The sequence below is a fragment of the Callithrix jacchus genome, chromosome 3, assembly GCF_049354715.1.
Source record: "Callithrix jacchus isolate 240 chromosome 3, calJac240_pri, whole genome shotgun sequence".
In the NCBI taxonomy this organism is placed as follows: Eukaryota; Metazoa; Chordata; class Mammalia; order Primates; family Cebidae; genus Callithrix; species Callithrix jacchus.
In genome coordinates this window covers 173,302,161-173,325,246 of record NC_133504.1, presented here as the reverse complement: position 1 = coordinate 173,325,246, position 23,086 = coordinate 173,302,161, and the positions used below count along the sequence as shown (strand labels likewise).

At 36.9% G+C, this 23,086-nt stretch overlaps 1 protein-coding gene across 5 annotated transcripts in view; it reads left to right on the top strand.

The window, feature by feature from the left end:
* SLIT2 (slit guidance ligand 2) overlaps window positions 1-23,086 on the top strand; it is a 388,661-nt gene that overhangs the window by 283,529 nt on the left and 82,046 nt on the right. For all 5 annotated transcript variants that reach the window (XM_035293962.3, XM_078367432.1, XM_035293960.3 and 2 more), the window contains 6 exons: window positions 2,488-2,562; window positions 4,090-4,233; window positions 15,594-15,737; window positions 17,594-17,760; window positions 18,631-18,763; window positions 22,113-22,181. In XM_035293962.3, coding sequence (XP_035149853.1) covers window positions 2,488-2,562; window positions 4,090-4,233; window positions 15,594-15,737; window positions 17,594-17,760; window positions 18,631-18,763; window positions 22,113-22,181 — 732 coding nt within the window. The remainder of the gene's footprint in view (window positions 1-2,487; window positions 2,563-4,089; window positions 4,234-15,593; window positions 15,738-17,593; window positions 17,761-18,630; window positions 18,764-22,112; window positions 22,182-23,086) is intronic.

Here is a 23,086-nt window from a genome sequence, read left to right as displayed (position 1 = left end):
TCTCCATCTTCAATCTCTGTTAACTATCAATATATTCAAGGAGTCCATCTAACCTAATTTACTACTTCATTGGCTTATGGGTGGAAAGATTCAGTGATTATCAAGTATTAAAGTAGAAAGGATAGCTTTTTCTGAACAATGCAAGAGAAGCTGAAAAGGCAGACTATGATGGCATTTACACTTACAACCTTACCATAGGACCTTGCACATATTAGGTGCTAAAATATGTTTGTTAGAGCATTTATAGATTCTATGCCCATGCGTGGTTTGCTTTTACTGACTTTATTTATAAAAAGAGGACCTTTAATGCTAGTGTTCTAACAATTCAAGAAAAAAACTAGCAAAACTTCATCATTCTCTAAACATCTTACGCATGTTTATATGTGGCACCATCTGGTATTTGTCATTTACTGCTTTGCAAAGTTCGTTGTCTGTTTGTTGGTATATAATCCTTCTGTCCTTAACTAGATTATAGCTCCTTGATGACACGGATTGTGTGTTATTGTTTATCTCCCACTGTGCCTATACTCATGCCTGTACTTAATTAATTTTTAGCAATTTGAATAACTAAAAATAAAATATGCCTTTCAAAGCATCGACAGAAATCAACTATCTTGTAGTTATAGTGATTTTTTTTAACTCCTGTTAGGTGGTGAAGCTATTTCACAACTCCAAGGATTTTAGAAATGCACGAAGACCTTGCAACCAAGGCCCTGAATTTTACTTTTTATAGTCATATAGGGATTTATGATTATGACCTATAACGTTACAAACAAGTGATATCTTCCAGCACAATAGCACTTCTTTTTCTTTGAGACAGCCTCTCACTCTGTCACCCAAGCATGAGTGTAGTGGCACAATCACAGCTCCCTGCAGCCTTGGCCTCCTGGGCTCAAGGGATCCTCCTACCTCAACCCTCCACCCCCATACCCCCAAGATGCGGGGACCTCAGGCATGCACCACCACACACAGCTAAGTTTTGTATTTTTTTGTAGAGATGGGATTTTGCCATGATGCCCAGGTTGGTCTCAAACTCCTGAGCTCAAGCAGTCCTCTTGCCTCTGCGTCCCAAAGTGCCAGGGTTAGAGGCATGACACACTGAGCCAGGCCTAGCACTTTAAATAATTTTGTTTGTCATGGAAAAATTATAGTAGAAACTAGCCTCCAATTTAGACTTTGGCAAATGTATGTAATGTAAGAGATTTATAATTTTTTAAATTATACAATAAAATCAGTACTGAGAAGAAAATATTTGCAAATCATGTATCTAATAAGACACATATTCGTAGTATATAAAAAAAAACCCTTATAATTCAGATTAAAATGTACATTACTCAGTTAAAGAATGGTCAAATTATGCATATTGGCATTTCTCCAAATAACATATACAAATGTCCAATAAACACATGACAACTGTGACTAGGGAAATTCCAGTCAAAACTACAATGAGATACCAATTTAGACCCACTGGAATGGCTATGAAAAAAACAAAAAGGGAGAGTAACATAGTGGAAGAAATTGGACCTTCATGCATCATTGGTCTGAATGTAAAATCTTTTTTGCTGTTTCTCAAAGAGTTAATCACAAATTTTACCATGTGATCCAGTAATGCCACTCCTATGTATATGTCCAAAAAATGAAAACACATATCCAGACAGAAACATGCACACCATGTTCATAGCAGCATCACTTATAGCCGTCAAAGAATGGAAGCAACACAACTGTCTCCTAATTGATAAATGGATAAACAAATGTGTCGTGCCTATGTAATGAAATATCAATCATTCTTAAAAATTAATGAAGCTCTGACATATGCTACCCCAGAAATAAAACATTATACAAAGCAAAAGAAGCCAGACAGAAAAGGCTACATCATATATGATTCCATTTATACAAAATGCCCAGAATAGGAAAATCAATAAAAACAAAAAGTAACCTGGTGTTTGCCAAGGACTGTGGGAAAATAGCCACCCGGAGTGACTGGTAATAAAAATGGGGTTTTTTTGGGGGATAATAAAAATGTTCTGGAATTAGATAGCAAAGATGATTGCACATTTCTGAGAATGTACTAAAAACCACTGAATTGTACACTTTAAAAGGGTAAATGTTCTGGCATGTGAATTGCATTCTAATAAAGCTGTAATTTTTTTCCAATTGTGAAGCAAACAGGGAAAAATGATCTAAAATCCTTTTCAGTGGGGACAATATTGGAAAAAATTGGAGAGAATTGGTTCTAGAGATTACTGGGAGCTGGTTTTGAGCTTTGGTTTTCCTTACTCTGTGCTTCCTAACATATTTTATTTTGATAATTAAAATTTGAATAAAATGAAAAGAAAAATCGATATGTTCCACAAATCTTCTGTGATATATGTACTTCCTTTTATTTTCATGGTATGATTAAATGATGTTAGAATTCATTTAGAGAAATCAATTTTAATCCTTTCCCAACTATTGGTAATAAAACTTCTCTGTTCCTTTTTTCTCCAGGCGTCTCAATAATAATGAATTTACTGTACTGGAAGCTACAGGAATCTTTAAGAAACTTCCTCAACTACGTAAAATGTAAGTCATTTGTTAGCTATTTTAAAATTTTTCTTAATGTTTTGTTGTGTTCGTTTTATGTAAGTTTCTTAGAATATTAGAAGATACTAAAAATCCAGGGAAATTTCCCTGTGTGACTGCCTGTGACATGAATTTAGGGTAATCTCTGCAACAAACTTTTCTGTATGTTCAACAGTGTCAACCATATTTTCCGTGGCAGAGCCTAAGCATCTTGCTTTATCTCAGACAGCTGGTCTGTTATGTGGCCACAGCAGGAATCCAGCAATCTAAGCACATTAAAATGCATTCCGTAATGTTTTGTAACTTCCTTTACTATTCCCCAAACCATGCTGTTATTTCTTTTTCAGCACTTTCATGTCAACTATTGGACTTTTTGCGTCATTAAACTTTCATTAGAAGATAGTCAAAATTAATGATTGGTAAACTGGCTTGATAGCTCATCTGTGTTACTACATGTCCACAACTCATATTTTAAAATAAGTTCATAAGCTCAGCAGTTTCAGAAACTTGCAGTGGGTAACTCCATGCCCCTGGGGAGGTGTGGGGGACTGACAGGATATAGGTCAATACTGTGGGGCCAATGGATCACCCTTCACACATGCAGAAACATCAGCAGGAGGAAAGAAGCATTGGCTCCCTTTAGCCCTGTGTCCGCATATGTAACTGGCCCTTAGTATCATAGACTGTAAGTTACAGAACAGACTGCTTGCGTGTCGACATCCGTATTAGGCTACCTCCCAAATGGTTTCTGATATCTTACTTGCCCTACTTTTTCACTGTTATGAAATGCACTTTCTTTTTAACTATAAGATGATTTCCAATGCAAAAAATATTTATTAAGAAGCTACTGTGTGTGATTCTATAAGAAAAATTAAAATATGAATAAAAATGAACCTTGTTTGGCGTACACTCCTGGTCAGTGAGAACGAGAAAGAAAAAGCTGACAGACAGTTGATCTCAACTAGATACTCTTGCTTTCTGTCGAGCATTGTAGTAGTTGGTATCATACATAATACTGACAGTTAAGTTGGTTGTTTCAACGCATTATTACATGAAAAGTTTTACTGGGAATAAACCCATATTCAAATACATTTCTGATGCTATCTGTAAAACACTAACAAATTTTAGCCTATCTATCTCTCTACCCAGTTGCCTTCTTTCAGTCATTAATTCATTGGACAATTTTAATCAGGGATATTTCTTTGAAAAGTTTCTTGTTAGGTTTTATAGATGACATAAAGGTTTGTGTAACCCAATACCTGACCGCAAGAATTTTATATTCCTGGGGACCCTTGGAGGGTTTAACATGGGTCAGGCTGGCTTTTCTTTTAACCATAGACATTCCCTCTTAGTATTATTGTTCCTTTGTCTTGATGGAGTAGGGAAGTGGAATCTTTTCAGATCCCTGGCAGTGCTGGGCACTGAAGTGTGAAGACTTGGATCATTAGAAGAAAGTGATCTAACATGTTTCAATGTCCTCATTATTGGAAATTATTTATAATCTTTGTTCCAACAATTTTTATTCAGAAACTTTAGCAACAATAAGATCACAGATATTGAGGAGGGAGCATTTGAAGGAGCATCTGGTGTAAATGAAATACTTCTCACAAGTAATCGTTTGGAAAATGTGCGGCATAAGATGTTCAAGGGATTGGAAAGCCTCAAAACTTTGTAAGTATTCGTACTTGCATCGCAGTTCTTCTACCTAAGGATTGCAGTTTATTGTTCTTTATAATCCTGGCAAGAGAAACACCTCCTACTTTTACCAACCCCACTCACTCTATCTCTTTCACATGTTCTCCGTTACACACGCACACATACACACATTGTGAATGCAGATGGTCCCCTACCCCAGTATTCCTGTCTTTGGTGTGTTCATGGCAAATGATCAGGGGCATTCCTCATGGCTGCTGTCTCCTCTGCAAAGTAGATCATTCTTGCTCCAGTGCTTATATGGATCTGACTACACTGTCCTGCCTAAAAATGGTCATTTTATTTCCTTGTCTTCAAACACCTCTCTATACTATACTCTCTCTTGGCCCAATGACTCTAGCTTTCAAATCTTCTCGAATCTTTACAGTAGAATAATTCTGACAGTTTATCTGGAGACTATTGTTTTTTGCCCCTGCAATGTCTTGGTGTAATAGAAAGACTGGCTGGTGATATATCTTTCACCATTTTTTCAAAAAAAAAAACATGCTAAGAGTTATATCTATTTGCTCAGGGGTAGGGAGTTTGGGGAAAAAAATTATATGTTTCCAAAAGGTTGTTGTCCAAGAAAGATGGGGATTAGATTGAGATATTTCAATCAAAAGTATGTACAACACTTTTTATATTGCTTGAATTTTCCACGCTGCCTACACACACATATATATTTTATCTATGAGGTATATAATTATGTTTGACAAAGTGGTAGCCTAAAATTTGGAAAAGAGACAAACCAAACTCTGAAGCCTTTAGAAGACAGAAAGGAAAATATTTGTAACTAAGAAGCAGTCCTCGGTGATTGTAGTGGGAAGTCTGTTTCGCCTAAACCCACAACCCTGCCCCATGCAGCCTGTGAGAGCCATGTACCACCAGTGGGCTGATGGCTGAGTCCATTGTCTGCTCTTTATCAGATATGGAGGGAGAAGGGCATTCCCTCACAGCCAGCAAGATGTGTTTATAGCATCCCAAATTCAAATCCCACCCCAAACATCCTCCCTGCAAGTAAAAGCAGAAGTGTGCTCCTTGAGTTTTGCAGGAATAGCCTGAAACCTGACCACCCAGCAGGACCAGTCTGGGACCGGCTGACCCATCCTGAGGGCTAACTTGATACCCCTTCCAAATGATAGGCAAACATTCATTCAGCTTTGCGATGAAAGAGATGCTGAGGAATGTGTAGGAAGAGGATGGAAAAGAGACCACAGGTGGCTGCATCTAACCTTTTCCAGAGTTGTCTCAGAAAAAATACAAAAATGCAACAAGTAGAAGCCTCCCTTTCAGACAGCAGTTGAAGGACTGCTTCTTGTTACTGGAAACTTCTGACAGGGAAGTACCTCGGAATGGGAGGAAGGCAGTGGGCTGGAACTCCACCTGTAGGCATCCGTTCAGGCTGCCATGATGAACTTCCACAGACTGGGGAGCTTACACAACAGAAAGGTATTTTCTCGTCATTTTGGGGGCTAGAAGCTGAAGATGGAGGTGCTGACAGGGTGGGTTCTGATGAGGCCTCGTTTCTTGGCCTGTAGATAGTCACCTTCTCACTATTTCTTCACATGGCCTTTCTTCTGACTGATCATAGGGAGATAGAGCTGGCTGGTATCATTTTCTTCTTAGAAGGATGGCAGACCTTCAGAATGGGGCCCCACTCTTATAATCTCACTCAACCTTAATCACCTCCCTGAAGTCCCTCTCTCCAAATGTAGTCATACATATGTTCCGATAAATGGGTCATTAGCAATGTTGCCCTTGTGCAAACATCCTAGAGTGGACAGTGGACTTACAAAAGCCTCGATGGTAGAGCCTACTACATGCCTAGGCTATATGGCACAACCTATTGCTCCTAGGCTGCAAACCTGTGCAGCATGTTACCATACTGAATAGTGTAGGCAGTTGTTACTAACACAACCTAAAGCATTTGTGTATCTAAACATATATAAACATAGGAAGTACACAAACATAGAAGTACAGTAAAAATATGGTACAAAATATTGAAAATACTACAACTATGTAGGGCACTTAATAAGAACAGAGCTTGCAGGGCTGGAAGTTTCTCTGGGTGAATGGTGAGTGAGTGAGTGGTGAGTGAGCTTGAGGGCAAAGAACATTACTGTACACTAAGACAGGCCTTATAAACACTACATTTATTTTTTAATGTATTCCTTCATTAATAAACGTTTTTACTTTATGAACTTTTTAATGTTTTAACTTTTTTAAGTTAAAAAAGTGTTTTAACTTTTTTTTGTACTGCACTTTAGGTTCTGGGGTACATGTGCAGAAAATACAGCATTGTTGCATAGGTTCATACATGGCAATATGGCTTGCTGCCTCCATCTCCCCATCACCTATATATCTGGTATTTCTCTCCATGTTATCCCTCCCCAACCTCCCTAACCCCCACTGTCCCTCCCCTATTCCCTGCCAACAGACCCCAGTGTGTGATGCTTTTCTCCCTGTGTCCATGTGTTCTCATTGTTCAGCACCTGCCTATGAGTGAGAACATGTGGTGTTTGATTTTCTGTTCTTGTGTCAGTTTGCTGAGAATGATGATTTCCAGATTCATCCAAGTCCCTACAAAGGACACAAACTCATTGTGCTTTTTTTTTATTTTATTTATTTTATTTTTTATTTTTTTATTTTTATTTTTTATTGCATTTTAGGTTTTGGGGTACATGTGTAGAGCATGCAATACAGTTGCATAGGTACACACATGGCAGTGTGTTGTTTGCTTTCTCCCCTTCACCCACATTTGACATTTCTCCCCAGGCTATCCCTCTCCACCTCCACCTCCCACTGGCCCTCCCCTTTTCTCCCCAATAGACCCCAGTGTTTAGTACTCCCCTCTCTGTGTCCATGTGTTCTCATTTTTCATCACCCGCCTATGAGTGAGAATATGCGGTGTTTCATTTTCTGTTCTTGTGTCAGTTTGCTGAGAATGATGTTCTCCAGATTCATCCATGTCCCTACAAACAACACGAACTCATCATTTCTGATTGTTGCATAATATTCTATGGTGTATATGTGCCACATTTTCCTGACCAGTTTATCATCATTGGGCATTTGGGTTGGTTGCAGGTCTTTGCTATTGTGAGCATGCAATTAACATACACATGCGTGTGTCTTTATAATAGAACGATTTATAATCCTTTGGATATATACCCAGAAATGGGATCGCTGGATCAAATGGAATTTTTATTTCTAGATCCTTGAGGAATCGCCACACTGTCTTCCACAATGGTTGAACTAATTTACACTCCCACCAATAGTGGAAAAGTGTTCCTATTTCTCCACATCCTCTCCAACACCTGTCTCCAGATTTTTTAATGATTGCCATTCTAACTGGCGTGAGGTGGTATCTCAATGTGGTTTTGATTTGCATTTCTGTAATTACTAGTGATGATGTGCTTTTTTTCACGTTTGTTGGCCACATATATGTCTTCTTTTGAAAAGTGTCTGTTCATATCCTTCACCCACTTTTGAATGTTTTTTTTTTTCTTGTAAATCTGTTTTAGATCTTTGTAGATTCTGGATATTAGCCCTTTGTCAGAAGGGTACATTGCAAAAATTTTTTGCCCATTCTGTTGGTTTCCAGTTCACTCTAATGATTGTTTCTTTTGCTGTGCAGAAGCTCTGGAGTTTAATTAGATCCCAATGATCTATTTTGGCATTTGCTGCCAATGCTTTTGGTGTTTTAGTCATGAAGTCCTTGCCTATGCCTATGTCCTGAATGGTTTTGCCTAGGTTTTCTTCTAGGGTTTTTATGATGTTAGGTCTTATGTATAAGTCTTTAATCAATTTGGAGTTAATTTTAGTGTAGATGTCAGGAAGGGGTCCAGTTTCTGCTGTCTGTACATGCCTAGCCAACTTTCCCAACACCATTTTTTAAACAGGGAATCATTTCCCCATTGCTTGTTTTTGTCAGGTTTGTCAAAGATCAGATGGTCGTAGATGTGTGGTGTTGCCTCTGAGACCTCTGTTCTGTTCTATTGGTCTATATTTCTGTTTTGGTACCCATGTCATGCTGTTTTGATTACTTTACCCTTCCAGGATAGTTCGAAGTCAGGTAGTGTGATGCCTCCAGCTTTGTTCTTTTTGCTTAGAAATGTCTTGGTTATGCAGGCTCCCTTTTGGTTCCATATGAAATTTAAGGTGGTTTTTTCCAGTTCTGTGAAGAGGGTCATAGGTAGCTTGGTGGGGATAGCATTGAATCTGTAAATTACTTTGGGCAGTATGACCATTTTCACAATATTCATTCTTCCTAACCATGAGCATGGAATGTTTTTCCATCTGTTTGTGTTCTCTCTTATTTCATTGAGCAGTGGTTTGTAGTTCTTGAAGAGGTCCTTTACATCCTTTGTTAGTTGTATTCCTAGGTATTTTATTCTCTTTGTCGCAATTGTGAATGGCAGTTTGTTCTTGGTTTGGTTCTCTTTTAGTCTGTTATTGGCATATAGGAATGCTTGTGATATCTGCACATTGGTTTTGTATCCTGAGACTTTGCTGAAGTTGCTTATCAGTTTTAGGAGTTTTGCGGCTGAGATGATGGGGTCTTCTAAATATACTATCATGTCATCGGCAGATAGGAACAATTGGACTTCTTCCTTTCCTAATTGAATACCCTTTATTTCTTTTTCTTACCTGATTGCTCTGGCTAGAACTTCCAATACTATATTGAATAGGAGTAGTGAGAGAAGGCATCCTTGTCTAGTGCCAGATTTCAAGGGGAATGCTTCCAGTTTTTGCCCATTCAGTATGATACTGGCTGTGGGTTTGTCATAAATAGTTTTATTATTTTGAGATACGTTCCATTGATACCTAGTTCTTTGAGAGTTTTTAGTATAAAAGGCTGTTGAATTTTGTTGAAGGCCTCCTCTGCATCTATTGAAATAATCATGTGGCTTTTGTTTTTGGTTCTGTTTATGTGGTGAATTATGTTTATAGACTTGAGTGTGTTGAACCAGCCTTGCATCCCCCAGATGAAGCCTACTTGACTATAATGGATAAGCTCTTTGATGTGCTGTTGCAGTCAGTTTGCCAGTATTTTATTGAAGATTTTTGCATCTATGTTTGTCATGATATTGGCCTGAAGTTTTCTTTTTTTGTTAAGTCTCTGCCGGGTTTTTGTATCAGGATGATGTTGGTCTCATAAAATGATTTGGGAAGGATTCCCTCTTTTTGGATTATTTGGAATAGTTTCAGAAGGAGTGGCACCAGCTCCTCTTTGCATGTCTGGTAGAATTCGGCTGTGAACCCATCTGGACCTGGGCTTTTTTTGGTTGGCAAGCTATTAATTGCTGCCTCCACTTCAGCCCTTATTATTGGTTTATTCAGGGTTTCAACTTCTTCCTGGTTTAGGGTTGGGAGGGTGCAAGTGTCCCAGAATTTATCCATTTCTTCCAGGTTTACTGGTTTATGTGCATAGACTTCTTTGTAGTAATCTCTGATGGTAATTTTTATTTCTTTGGAATCTGTGGTGATATCCCCTTTATCATTTTTTATTGCATCTATTTGTTTCTTCTCTCTTTGCTTTTTATTAATCTGGCTAGCAGTCTATTTTGTTGATCTTTTCAAAAAACTAGCTCCTGGATTTATTGATTTTTGAAGGGGTTTTTTGTATCTCTGTCTCCTTCAGGTCTGCTCTGATCTTGGTTATTTCTTGTCTTCTGCTAGCTTTTGAGTTTTTTTTTTTATCTTGCTCCTCTATCTCTTTCAATTTTGATGATAGGGTGTCAATTTTAGATCTTTTCTTGCTTCTCATGTGGGAATTTATTGCTGTAAATTTCCCTCTAGACACTGCTTTAAATGTGTCCCAGAGATTCTGATACATTCTGTCTTCATTCTCCTTGGTTTTGAAGAACATCTTTATATCTCCCTTCATTTCATTGTTTATCCAGTAAACATTCAAAAGCCAGTGTTCAGTTTTCATGAAGTTGTGTGGTTCTGAGTTAGTTTCTAAATCCTGAGTTCTAATTTGATGGCACTGTGGTCTGAGGGATAGTTTGTTAGGATTTCCATTCTTTTGCATTTGCTGAGGAGTGACTTACTTTCAATTATGTAGTTAATGTTTGATTAGGTGTGATGTGGTGCGGAGAAGAATGTATATTCTGTGGATTTGGGGTGCAGAGTTTTGTAAATGTCTATTAGGTTTTCTTGCTCCAGATCTGAAGTTCAAGTCCTGGATATCCTTGTTAATTTTGTGTCTCATTGATCTGTCTATGTTGACAGTAGTAGAGTATTAAAGTCTCCCAACATTATTGTGTCAGAGTCTAAGTCTCTTTGTAAGTCATTAAGAACTTGCTTTATATATCTGGGTGCTCCTGTATTGGGTGCATATATATTTAGGATCATTAGTTCTCCTTGTTGCATTGATCCTTTTACCATTATGTAATGCTCTTCTTTGTATCTTTTGATCTTTGTTGGTTTAAAGTCTCTTTTATCAGAGACTAGGATTGCAACTCCTGCTTTTTTTTTTTGCTATCCATTTGCTTGGTAAATCTTCCTCCATCTCTTTATTTTGAGCCTATGTGTGTCCTTGCACATGAGATGGATTTTCTGGATACATCACACCCATTGGTTGACTTTTTATCTAATTTGCCAGTCTGTGTCTTTCAATTGGGGCATTTAACCCATTTACATTTAAGGTTAACTTTGTTATGTGCGAATTTGATCCTTCCATTTTGATGCTAGCTGGTTGTTTTGCCCTTTAGTTGATGCAGTTTCTTCATTATCTGGATGCTCTTTACCATTTGGTATGTTTTTGGAGTGGCTGGTACTGGTTATTCCTTTCTATGTTTGGTGCTTCTTTCAGGAGCTCTTATAAGGCAGGCCTGATGGTGACAAAATCTCTCAGCAATTGCTTGTTTGTAAGATTTTATTTCTCCTTCGCTTATGAAACTTAGTTTGGCTGTATATGAAATTCTAGGTTGAAAGTTCTTTTCTTTAAGCATGTTGAATATTGGCCCCTACTCTCTTTTGGCTTGTAGGGTTTATGCTGAGAGATCTGCTGTGAGTCTGATGGGCTTCCCTTTGTGGGTAACCCAACCTATATCTCTGGCTGCCCTTAGCATTTTCTCCTTCATTTCAACCCTAGTGAATCTGACAATTATGTGCCTTGCAGTTGCTCTTCTTGAGGAATATCTTTGTTGTGTTCGCTGTATTTCCTGGACTTGAATATTGGCCTGCCTTGCTAGGTTGGGGAAATTCTCCTGGATAATATCCTGAAGAGTGTCTTCCAGCTTGAATTCATTCTCTCCGTCACATTCAGGTAACCTATCAAACATAGATTAGGTCTTTTCACATAATACCATATTTCTTGGAAGCTTCATTCATTTTTTACTCTTTTTTCTCTAATCTCGCCTTCTTGTTTTATTTCATTGAGTTGATCTTCAGTCTCTGGTATCCTTTCTTCTGCTTGATTGATTCATTATTGAAACTATGTACGCTTCATGAAGTTCTCATGCTGTGTTTTTCAGCTCCATCAATTCATTTATATTCTTCTCTATGCTGTATTCTCATTAGCATTTCATCAAATCTTTTTTTGAGGTTCTTAGTTTCTTTGCATTGGGTTAGAACAAGTTCTTTTAGTTCAGAGAAGTTTGTTATTACCCACCTTCTGAAGCCTGTTTCTGTCAGTTCATCAGACTCATTCTCCATCCAGCTTTGTTCTCCTGCTGGTGAGGAGTTGTGATCCCTTGGAGGAGTAGAGGTGTTCTGGTTTTGGGTATTTTCCTCCTTTTTGTTCTGGTTTCTTCCCACCTTTGTGGATTTATCTACCTCTGGTCTTTGTAGTTGGTGACTTTCAGATGCGTCTCTGAGTAGACATCCTTTTTGTTGATGATGAAGCTACTTCCTTCTGTTTTTTAGTCTTCCTTCTAATAGTCAGGACCCCGCTGCTGTAGAACTGCTGGAGATCCACTCCAGACCCTGCTTGCCTTGGGATCATCTGTGGCAGCTGCAAAATAATAAGGGTTTCTACCAATTTCTTCTTCTGTTATCTTCATCTCAGAAGGATACCTGCCAGATGTCAGCCTGAGCTCTCTTTTATGAGGTGTCTCTTTGGATATACAGGGGTTGGGGAGCTACTTGAGGAGACAGTCCGTCTCTTATAGGAGCTCAGGTGCTGAGCTCTGAGCTCTGTTGTTCCGTTCAGAGCTGCTGGGCAGGTACGTTTAAGTCTGCTGCAGTGGAACTCATAACCTTTGTTTTTTCCCAGGTGCTCTGTCCTGGGAAGGTAGGGCTTTATATATAAGTTCCTGACATGCTGCTGACTTTTTTCAGAGATGCCCTGTGCAGCAAAGAGGTAGCCTAGTCATGGTCTGCCAGCAGAGGCATTGTTGAGCTGACGTGGACTCTGCCCAGATGGTGTGTGAACTTCCTTGCGGTTTTGTTTATAAAGGTATAGTTAGAACTGCCTTGGTAATAGCAGTCTGCCTCAGTAATGGTGGACTGCCTCTGTAATGGTGGACTGCCTCAGTAATGGCTGACTGCCTCGATAATGGCAGACTGCCTCAGTAGTGGTAGACTGCCTTGGTAATGGCAGATGCCCTTTCCCCCACAGAACTCTACCATCCCGGATCCAGCTGCACTTGCTGTGAAACTCTTAATCCAGAGCTTTTCAGATTGCTGGTCTTTATTGGGGTGGGACCCACCAAGCCAGATCACCTGGTTCCCTGTTTCAGCCCCCCTTTTATTCAGTTGAATGGGCAGGTCTGTCTCCCAGGTGTTCCAAGCACAGATTTGTGTGAGTTTTTTACGGAGACCTGCTATGCCAGCTGAAACAGCCATGCTGGAAACTCATGGTGCTTTTCAGCCCAGGAATCTCCTAGTCTGTAAGCAGTAATAACTTGTTTGGAAATGCAGTGATCACTCACCCTCTGCATTGTTCTTGCTGGGAACTGCACTCCAGAGTTGTTCCTATTCAGCCACCTTGGATCTGCCCCTTTTTTTTACTCTTTTATAATGACACCTAGCTTAAACACACACATACTTTTCAGCTGTACAAATTTTTTTATTCTTATATTTATATAAGAATTTTTAAATTCTTTTCTATTTTTTAAAAATGTTTTATTTATTTACTTTTGTGTTTTTAAACGGTTTTTTTAAAAACTAAAACACAAACACACACATTAGCCTAGGCCTGCCCAGGGTCAGGATAATCAATATATCAATATTACTGTCCTCTTCCTCCACACCTTGTCTCACTGGAAGGTCTTCAGGGACAATATCATGCAAGGTGCTGTCATCTCCTAGGATAAAAATGCTTCTTCTGGAATACTTCATGAAGGACCTGCCTGGGGATGTGTTATAGTTAACTTTTTGTTAATAAGTAGTACACTCTAAAATAACAATTAATAGAACAGTAAATACATAAACCAATGATATAGTTGTTTGTTGTCATTATGGAGTGTTATGTGCTATACGCAATTGTTACGCTATACTTTATACAACTGGGAGCACAGTAGGTTTATTTACACCAGCATCACCACAAACATGGGAATAATGTGTTGGGCTATGGCATGTTTATAGCCATGACATCTCGAGGCAATGGGAAATTTTCAGCTGTTCTGCAATCTTATTGGACAACTTTTGTATAGATTTGCCTGACCGAAATATCGTTATGTGGTGCATGACTGGGCACTCATATTTGGGGGTTAGGGCTTCAAAATATGAATTTAAAAAGGACACAGTTCAATCCATAACACCACCTCAAGGAACTTATCAAAGTATTTCTTCTTATTTTGTTGTTCATTCACAGGACTCTCCCTACAAAAAGTTATTTAATTTCCACTTTCTCCTTTCATTATATTTCTGTGGATGTTTTTGAAGTGCTTATGTTTTAGCACCTGAGACAGGTATTCACTGACTCTCTCCTTAATCTGGCTATGTTCCAACAAGTGCAATAGAGCAGTTTAGGACCAAACTCAGGGTAGTCAAAATCCTAGAACAAGTTTATCTGAACACACCTATTCTTGGTATATTTTTACTTGGAGCTATGAAGATTTTGAGAGCACATTTCCATTCTCCCTAGGCTTCTGAACCCTAATGGGTCACTTACTAGTTCATATACATATTTCAGCCAGTTGTTGAATTCCTTGACATCACAGGTGAAATTTGTGCGTATGTGTGCTTATGGATTTTTCTAACAACAGAGATCTAACTATTCTCCAGCTTCTCCCAGGGGCATGCGATTCCAGCACGATTAAGACCCAGTGCTCTTCATCATTTAAGACAAAGGAAAGCACTGATAGGAATGCGTTTCTGTTGCGCATTTGTTTTCTAACATAAAATGATGCCTTCATAAGGAGAACATCATCTTTTCTGCTTACCTGTGACTTACCAGAATGCAAACATTTGTGTTTGTTTATTATAGGGCAATCTGGAATTTTAAAGTGAAACTATGTTCCTTTATTTTTACCTCTCTCTTTTACATTCTTTAATTTTTAGTAGCCAACTCATGTTTAGAAAAATTAAGGAATAAGTTAATCTTTCAGGAATTCTGAATAAGACGTAAGACGATTATGCATATACTCATAACTGCTTTCACATGGGATTTTGAGCTCTTTGTTCGGTTTCTAAGCCAGACAAATAAATAATTAGCAAAGAATTGATAATTGAGCCAAAACTTCAGCAATAACAAGGAAATGACAATAGTGTTAATCCTATTAATGGTAATGACAAAAAAAAGTCAGTATTTTTTCATGGTAAATGTATTTAAACTTTATTGTAGATATGGAATCTGTTACTATTGATTCTTTCTGAGGTCTCAACTTAAAACAATGAACTAATTTTCATAAATAAAATTATTTGTGTAGTCTTTGTGGATATTCTATCCATTTTGGCTCCCCCACCCCATTTGACATTGACTCAATATGTAAGTCCCTGAGACGCCCTTAGTTTTTCATCTGCAATAGCTATTGATTCTTTTCTGCCTCCCTTCTGTTCAACCTCAAATGTAATACTACACTGAATACACAAATCACAGGGCTCCAAGGACTTAGGGAGCTGTAGGTGATTTAGGACATTATGCAATCATGCAAACATAATTGTAGCATCAAAAGAAAACATTCTGCCCTCATTGTGGGATTTTAAATCCATGCCTAGACTCACCATGCCTTTTGTAACTGAGATTAATCATTGACAACTCAAAGCATTTCATTCTTGCAAGATATCCCCAGTATATAGTCATAGTAATATCTAATAGCAAAAGAACATTTTTTAAAAGTAGTAATGGATGCTACATATGTGCAAGGATGATTTCGATCCTCAGATAGGCAAAAATTGATTGCCTGATGCTTTGTCTCCATAACAATGTCCTTTCCCCCCCAACCCAGGATGTTGAGAAGCAATCGAATAAGCTGTGTGGGGAATGACAGTTTCATAGGACTGAGTTCTGTGCGTTTGCTTTCTTTATATGATAATCAAATTACTACAGTTGCACCAGGGGCATTTGATACTCTCCATTCTTTATCTACTCTGTAAGTATGAAAAATCTTCTTTATGTATTACTTGAGCCATTTATTTTATTTGTTAACGTATTTAATGCATTATTGTGCATTTCATTAAAATGGGATCAAGGGTTTAGGACTTAAAAAACGACAAACTTGTTTACATCAAATTTATTTAATTTTTTTTAAAGTATTACCTACTCTCTTACATTAAATTTAAAAAAAAAATTACAGTATTGTTTAGTGAATTCTCTTTCATAATGATGTGATCAATGATGTAGCTTAATTCTAATTTTTAAATTTATTATAACTTGATATTGCTGTGTATAAAAGAAATGTTATAGATTTTTACCAGTGTTCTCACATTGGAGTATTTTCAGTAGAAGTATTATAAATGGAGAATTGATAGGGTTATTGCCAATAAATCTGCTCAAAAGGATTGGCTGAACATGGTGGTTCACATCTGTAATTCCAGCACTTTGGGAGGCTGAGGCAAACGGATTATTTGAGGTCAGAAGTTCAAGACCAGACTAGCCAACATGACCAATCCCTGTCCCTACTGAAAATTAAAAAATAAAAAATAAAAAAATTAGCCAAGCATGGTGGCTCATGCCTGTAGTCCCAGCTACTCAGGAGGCTGGGGTAAGAGAATTGCTTGAACCCAGGAGGCAGAGGTTGCTGTGATCTGAGATGGCATCACTGCACCCCAGCCTATGCGACAGAGCAAGACTCCATCTCAAGGAAAAAAAAGGATCATTTGAAATGACAAGAGATATATTAGGATGGCCAGATCAACAATTAAAGCTGTTTACTAGAGGGCATATACTATAATATTAACAAAATATTGAAGAAATAGGTTGAGCGTATCCAAGAGAATATTTTATGTAGACAGCTTGGAAATAAAGAATATTTGTAGGCCTATAGAAAGAACTCAAGAAATGTAAAATAAATAAATAAAATATAAAATTTTAAAAAGCCACACACCTCCAAACAATGTATTTCAGTATCTAAAAAGCAGCATTTGAAACTATTAGTTATACAACTCATAAGATTCCCCAGTAATGGCTGCAGGCAAATATACTAATCTAACTTAAAAGGAGGGGAATAAAGATAGAGGAAAAAAAATTCATAGCTTAAGTCCGTGAAGAAATAATTTGACAGAAGCATCCATCCATCAGTAAAGTACTTAATCCTCTTTCTGCATAAAATGTGACATTTTACATCGAGTGACTAATTTGCGCATATTAAAGATGGCATGTTTATAAATAATGAGATTGTCAATAGGTTTATGCTGAAGTGGTGAGATGCCAAAAGTATTGAGATTTGCAGAAGTAAATTCATTTTTATAACTGGCATTTAATCAACTCAGCTGTCAGTTGAGATGGGAAACCTATTCTCTAGAGCAAATAAGAGATGGAAATCTTGAGATGACAAATTAATGAATTAGCTGTTGTCAGGTTAAACTCAATAATATAAGGTAATCAGCCTTCATCTTTATATTAAACTACTGCATTATCAGTGCAGAGAAGTTTGACAGCAAGTCAGATTTCTGACAAGTTTAAATTATTTCTAAATGAAGTATCTATCAGGATCCACTGTATAAACCCCAAATTCTACCTCACCTGATTTTTTGCATGAAATTATGTGAAGAATTGCCTTATGTAAAAGTGTTGTTATTGTTTAAGTTCCAAGCATAAATATTTGAGCAAAAAAAAAAAAAATACATTCCATATGGTGCATGTGATTCTGAGTATGAATGGGGGGGCAGGGAATACAAAGAAGAAGGAATCGTTTCAGCAGAAATAGTGCAGAGAATGGTAGCATGGGGTTTTGAGAAGGAAATGTAACCCCAACAAAACCATGCATTGTTTGCTTGTGGCTCTTAGAAACCTCTTGGCCAATCCTTTTAACTGTAACTGCTACCTGGCTTGGTTGGGAGAGTGGCTCAGGAAGAAGAGAATTGTCACGGGAAATCCTCGATGTCAGAAACCATACTTCCTAAAAGAAATACCCATCCAGGATGTGGCCATTCAGGACTTCACTTGTGATGATGGTAAGAAATCCTTGTCAAATCTTTGGTTATCAGGCATTCACACGCCTGTTCGGATGCAGCTTTGCACAAATGTATAGCATATTTCTGATCAGCAAATAATGATCCTGTGCCTTTGCTTTGTTGTTGGCGTTTTGTTTTAGTACTAGGACACTTACTTTCTCAGACTTCCCTTCCACATTTGAGTTTACTTGATGTACATTTCTGAATGTTTTAGAAGATTTTCTAGTTTTCAACTTGTGATGGATCTTATTTATATAGCTTTATTTTAACATTTCTTTATTATCCCAGGCATGTTTTTTATTATCTACCATATTCAAAGGAGAAAAGAAATTAACTTATAAAATACAAGTTTCAGTAAATCTGACAAAAATACTGGTTGTCACTCTTTAATCTTTTTCTATATCATCACATTTGATTCGCACATAGCCCTATCAGATACATAGAGCAAGTTCTATTCTTACTTCCAGTCAACAGAGAGCTAATTTAAGTTTTCTAAATGAAGGACCTAAACTTTTAAGTTAAATTACTCCTTTATGTCTCTTCCTATCTGTTTTCTTGCAGTTTCTGTGTAACTCACTTTACATTTACATATTCTAATTAAAAATATAATTTGTACAAATAATTTCAATTGTACTGGTGATTGTAATTACAGTTTACAAATTGCAAACCATTTTCTGGTATTCTTCTCTAGGCAGTCTGAAAACAGTGCTGTACAGAACGTATGGTATCAATTTGCAAATGCTGAATGCCCAGTAAATAAATGATTATATAGCCAAAGACTCTTTGTTAAGTTAATTTAAAGGCATAAAATCCCTCTAGCACCTTCAAGACCACAAATCTGGGTTTTCCTGTATTTCCTCTGCAATTTAGGAAATGATGACAATAGCTGCTCCCCACATTCTCGCTGTCCTACCGAATGCACGTGTTTGGATACAGTTGTCCGATGTAGCAACAAGGGTTTGAAGGTCTTGCCAAAAGGTATTCCCAGAGATGTCACAGAGTTGTAAGTAGAGCTTGTCTTTCTTTTCTTTTCATTCTCCTTGATGATAAATGTTTCACACACACACAGGAATGGAGACCAAACACAAATTTTTACAATCTTCTTTGCAAATTATATTCTAAGGATAATTATTACCCTGTAAAACGGTAAACAATTAATGCAAGAGCTACTTTAGAGGCCCTTGGGAATTGCTCTCTCTCTCTCTCTCTCTCTCTCTCTCTCTCTCTCTCTCTCTCTCTCTGTGTGTGTGTGTGTGTGTGTGTGTGTATGTTTGCGCTATAGAATTTCTCAGTGCCTTTACTATGCTAAGGTGTACTATGACTCTTCAAGAAACAGTGGTGAAATATAAGGTGTCTTCCACATTTATTTGTTCCTATACTCCTTTTCTCATGAAGCAACTTACAAGACTAATGGCCCATAGAATGTACTTTGTGAAATACTTTATGTTTAGTTTATTCACATTCTAGGACATTCCATATGGGAAACCTTTTTTTTTTTTTTTTACCTCTATGACCCCTGGGAGAATATTTTATCACATGGGACATTTAGTTTATTTACAGTCTAAGATATTCCATACAGGATTTTTTTTTACCTCTATGACTGCTGGGAGAAAATTTTACCACATGGGATATATAATTATCTGGTATATGGAAGAAACTAGCATGATCTCTTCCCTTAAGAAGAGATGCTGCTTCTGGTGGCTTGACTCAAAGTCCTTTAGATCCTAAAGGGTACAAGACCAATTATCCTTGACATTTTCATAACTGATATTTAACCACAAGTTACATACCTAATATATACACATCTAGACCTTCTGCACTCCCACACTCCCTTGGCTGCTCATGCTACAATTGCAGAATGGAATTAATTAGAAAATGTGCTGCCAGAATAATGATGCTTCCATGCCCCTTTCATTCCATTCCTTTGTCTCTAACCTAATGTCATATTCTTGGTATACTTGATCTGAATACAACTGAGTCACTTTGCCTCTGTTTTTTTTTTAAATCTATATGGAACCATAGATCAATAATGATTTAAACCTAAATGGAATTTATACAGATGTGTATCAGTCATTTATTTGGAATAAGTACACACTTATTCCAAATGAGACACTTATTCCAAATGAGCAGGTTTGACAAACTTTTGACACTGTGCAACATAGATAATGAGGTTCAAGAAGATGTCATTTCAGGTTTTAAGGATCTTATTTTGAAACCATGTGCAATTCTTTGAATCAAAAGTTTGATCCTGAATGGAACGCTTAGAGGAAGAAGGCGCAATCTAAGCACATGTGCAGAGAACATGCCTCTTAAAGATTTGAACTACTGTGAAGTGTTCAGTTCCTCTCATTACCAGTCAACTAGAAGCACTGTTTTACAGATGTATATGTGTGTAATTAACCATTTAATTCTTATAGTCATGTTTTTTATTTCAGAAGATCACATAGGGATCTTCTGAAACCCTCCTCTGTGGGGAGGCTAAATGCCTATGGAATATTCTGTGTTCAAAGCATTAATTTTATGAGTACACCAATGAAGAGCTTATACGCAGACCACCTTTGATGTTAAATCCCTTCTTCTACTATTTTAACTGCTCTATGTCTTGGTCCCTTTACTTTATTCCCATTAAATAGCTTTAAACATTTCTTATTAAGCTTCAGTGGACATCCTTTTTGGGTTATGCACTGTGCTATCTACATGTTTCTTCAACTATACAAAAAGCTGAATTTTCTATCTATTTTATAACAAATTATTAAAAGGTAGTCTTTTTTTTTCCTAAGAAACAGTATGTTATAGAGATGAGAAAAATATTAACTCATCTGTTGTGAATTCAAGATTTACCCCCTAGCAAGCTTATTCGTGTAACCTTACTGAGTCAGCAGAATGCTTCTCAGCAGTTAACATATAGGCATGTTTTATTAGAAGAATTTCATATGTGTATTACATTAAATAATTAAAGACGCAAAAATTGGTATTATCGGTGGACTAGTTTGAACAAATGGTATCCATTATTTTTAATCAGTTCCATATAACTTCCCCCTTAGATTATTTTACATATAAACATTCCTAGCTCACATTGTGAATCTTTCTGACCTTCGGGGTTTTCTGGAATAAAGGGAGAGTGCTGAATTATATAGGATGATGCTGCCCTCTAGTGTTATCAAGAAAAACTTAGGTAGAGGAAAGAACAAAATGGAGAGGAGTGGAAGAAGAAATATCGTCGGAAAAATTAGATGACATGATGAGTCATAACATAGACCCAATTATTAATCAAACACTAATTGTATTTTTGATAACTAGTGCCTTTTATATCATTGTTTTTATTTTGAAATATTAGAAATAGATTATCTTAGGCAACTTCTCAGCTACTTCTGTATCCAGAAAAAATACCAACTTCAACCCGGAATCTTGAAATGTACCACGACACTGGGGTAGAAGGGGTCACATGTTTAATGTCCCAGAAGTGTTTGCGGGCACATCTGTAGCCAGATGGCCCAGTTTCTGCAAGACATTTGTACTTCACCATCTATGTTCTGGGAAAAGCAGCCTTGGAAAGAGATGAAATTTATTTTCCTTATTGTGGCATCATAGATATAACTTCAAGCGTTCGATTATCTTTGTGTCTTTCCAGTTAGCCCAAGGCCTATTTTTTGATTATTCTTCTGATTATTTCCCTTTCTAATAAGAAAGGAAAATTTTACTTTTATGTGGTTATTTGATTATTACTGTTACATATATATATGTACACTTGATCAATTTATATTCCCATAAAATATCCTAATGTTATCATCACTAAGCAGATATATACTGGTTAAAACTATGTTTAAACTTAAACCTAGTATGTTCAAATCCCCAAATATGCCTTTAATGTGCCCAATGTTATTCGCCAAGTGTATTGACATATATTAAGGCAGCAGTGAGTGGTCTTGGCCACAGCAGCAAGATTTTGTTAGTAATTAATGCATTTCATGTATTGTGTTCACATAAACACAAGCAAACTGAAGTCCGACTAAAAATATGGTGAATTGAACAAACCTCCTTCCTTGCACACAGATGGCTAAGTGCTTGGCTTGCCTTGTTAGATCAACCACAAAGAACTGGACTCATGAGTCTCTTCTTGGTTTTATAATTTAGTCTAAGTGATCCACAAAGAATTCTGCTGTATTGGACAACTCTGATTTTTGTTTTTTCTTTACTTCTCTTAAATAATAATCCATGCCTGGAACATGACATCTTAAAGGAAAAATTGTCAAGGGGTTCCTTGCTTCAGTTAAGAGTAAAGTACAGTGTACTTATTTTATGCTAGACCACCATTACTGTGTAAGAAGATAATATTATTTCCTTGTTTTTAGGTATCTGGATGGAAACCAGTTTACACTGATTCCCAAGGAACTCTCCAACTACAAACATTTAACACTTATGTGAGTAATATATTGCACTTTTCTTTGACTTACTCTATTTACAGAAAAGGGGGATGGCAAGGGACAGAAGATTCAGTCAACCTTTCAGATAATATAAATTATTTGCAGTTAGATGCTCCCCTCCTTGCTCATGTGGTTCTGCACCACTGGTTCCATCTTCATTGAATATCAGTCGGGAGATGGAGTGTCTTAGCAAAAGGCCCTCCCCCTCTTCAAAAAAGCACCAATACAATGAAGTCTAAGTAATCAGAGAATTATGAAAACGTAGTAAACCTAGGTATTTTTATTGATAATGGTATGTGTTATTTTATGACAAACAAAGGAAAGAAAGATAGAAAGCAATGCCTTTATTCTTGACTCTAAGCAAAAGGTGGTAGGTGGAAATGACTTTACCAAAACATAAATTTAGTTTATTATGTTTGTTTCTTACACAAAGCATTATGAAGTCAGTTATGGGTTTCTGGTATTAAAATTTATTTTATAAAATTCATATATATTCATGTAGTCTTTAAGTAAATTTGACAAAGATACTAACATTTTGAGTGTAAATTTCAAAATATTGATTTTTTAGCTTAAAATAAAATCTTTTTTCATTAATGTAAGCAACTTTTAACCATCCTTGAGTTGTAAATACAAAAAATATTTAAATATACAAACATTTGATCTAATTATATGCACAATGTTTAAAAATTGATATAATCTTTTACATACAAACCATACTTTTAGAGTAGTCTTATTGGTAATTGAGAAAACTTTTCGGAACACACAAAAAATCAGGAAACAGATAGCAGATCTTAATAGAAAACACCTTAACGTTAGTTTAAGTCTATCTGATTTTAGGGTAAATATGACTAGCATAACAAGCAGATTACTAGTGTTCCTAGAATCAGAAGGATTATTTCTAA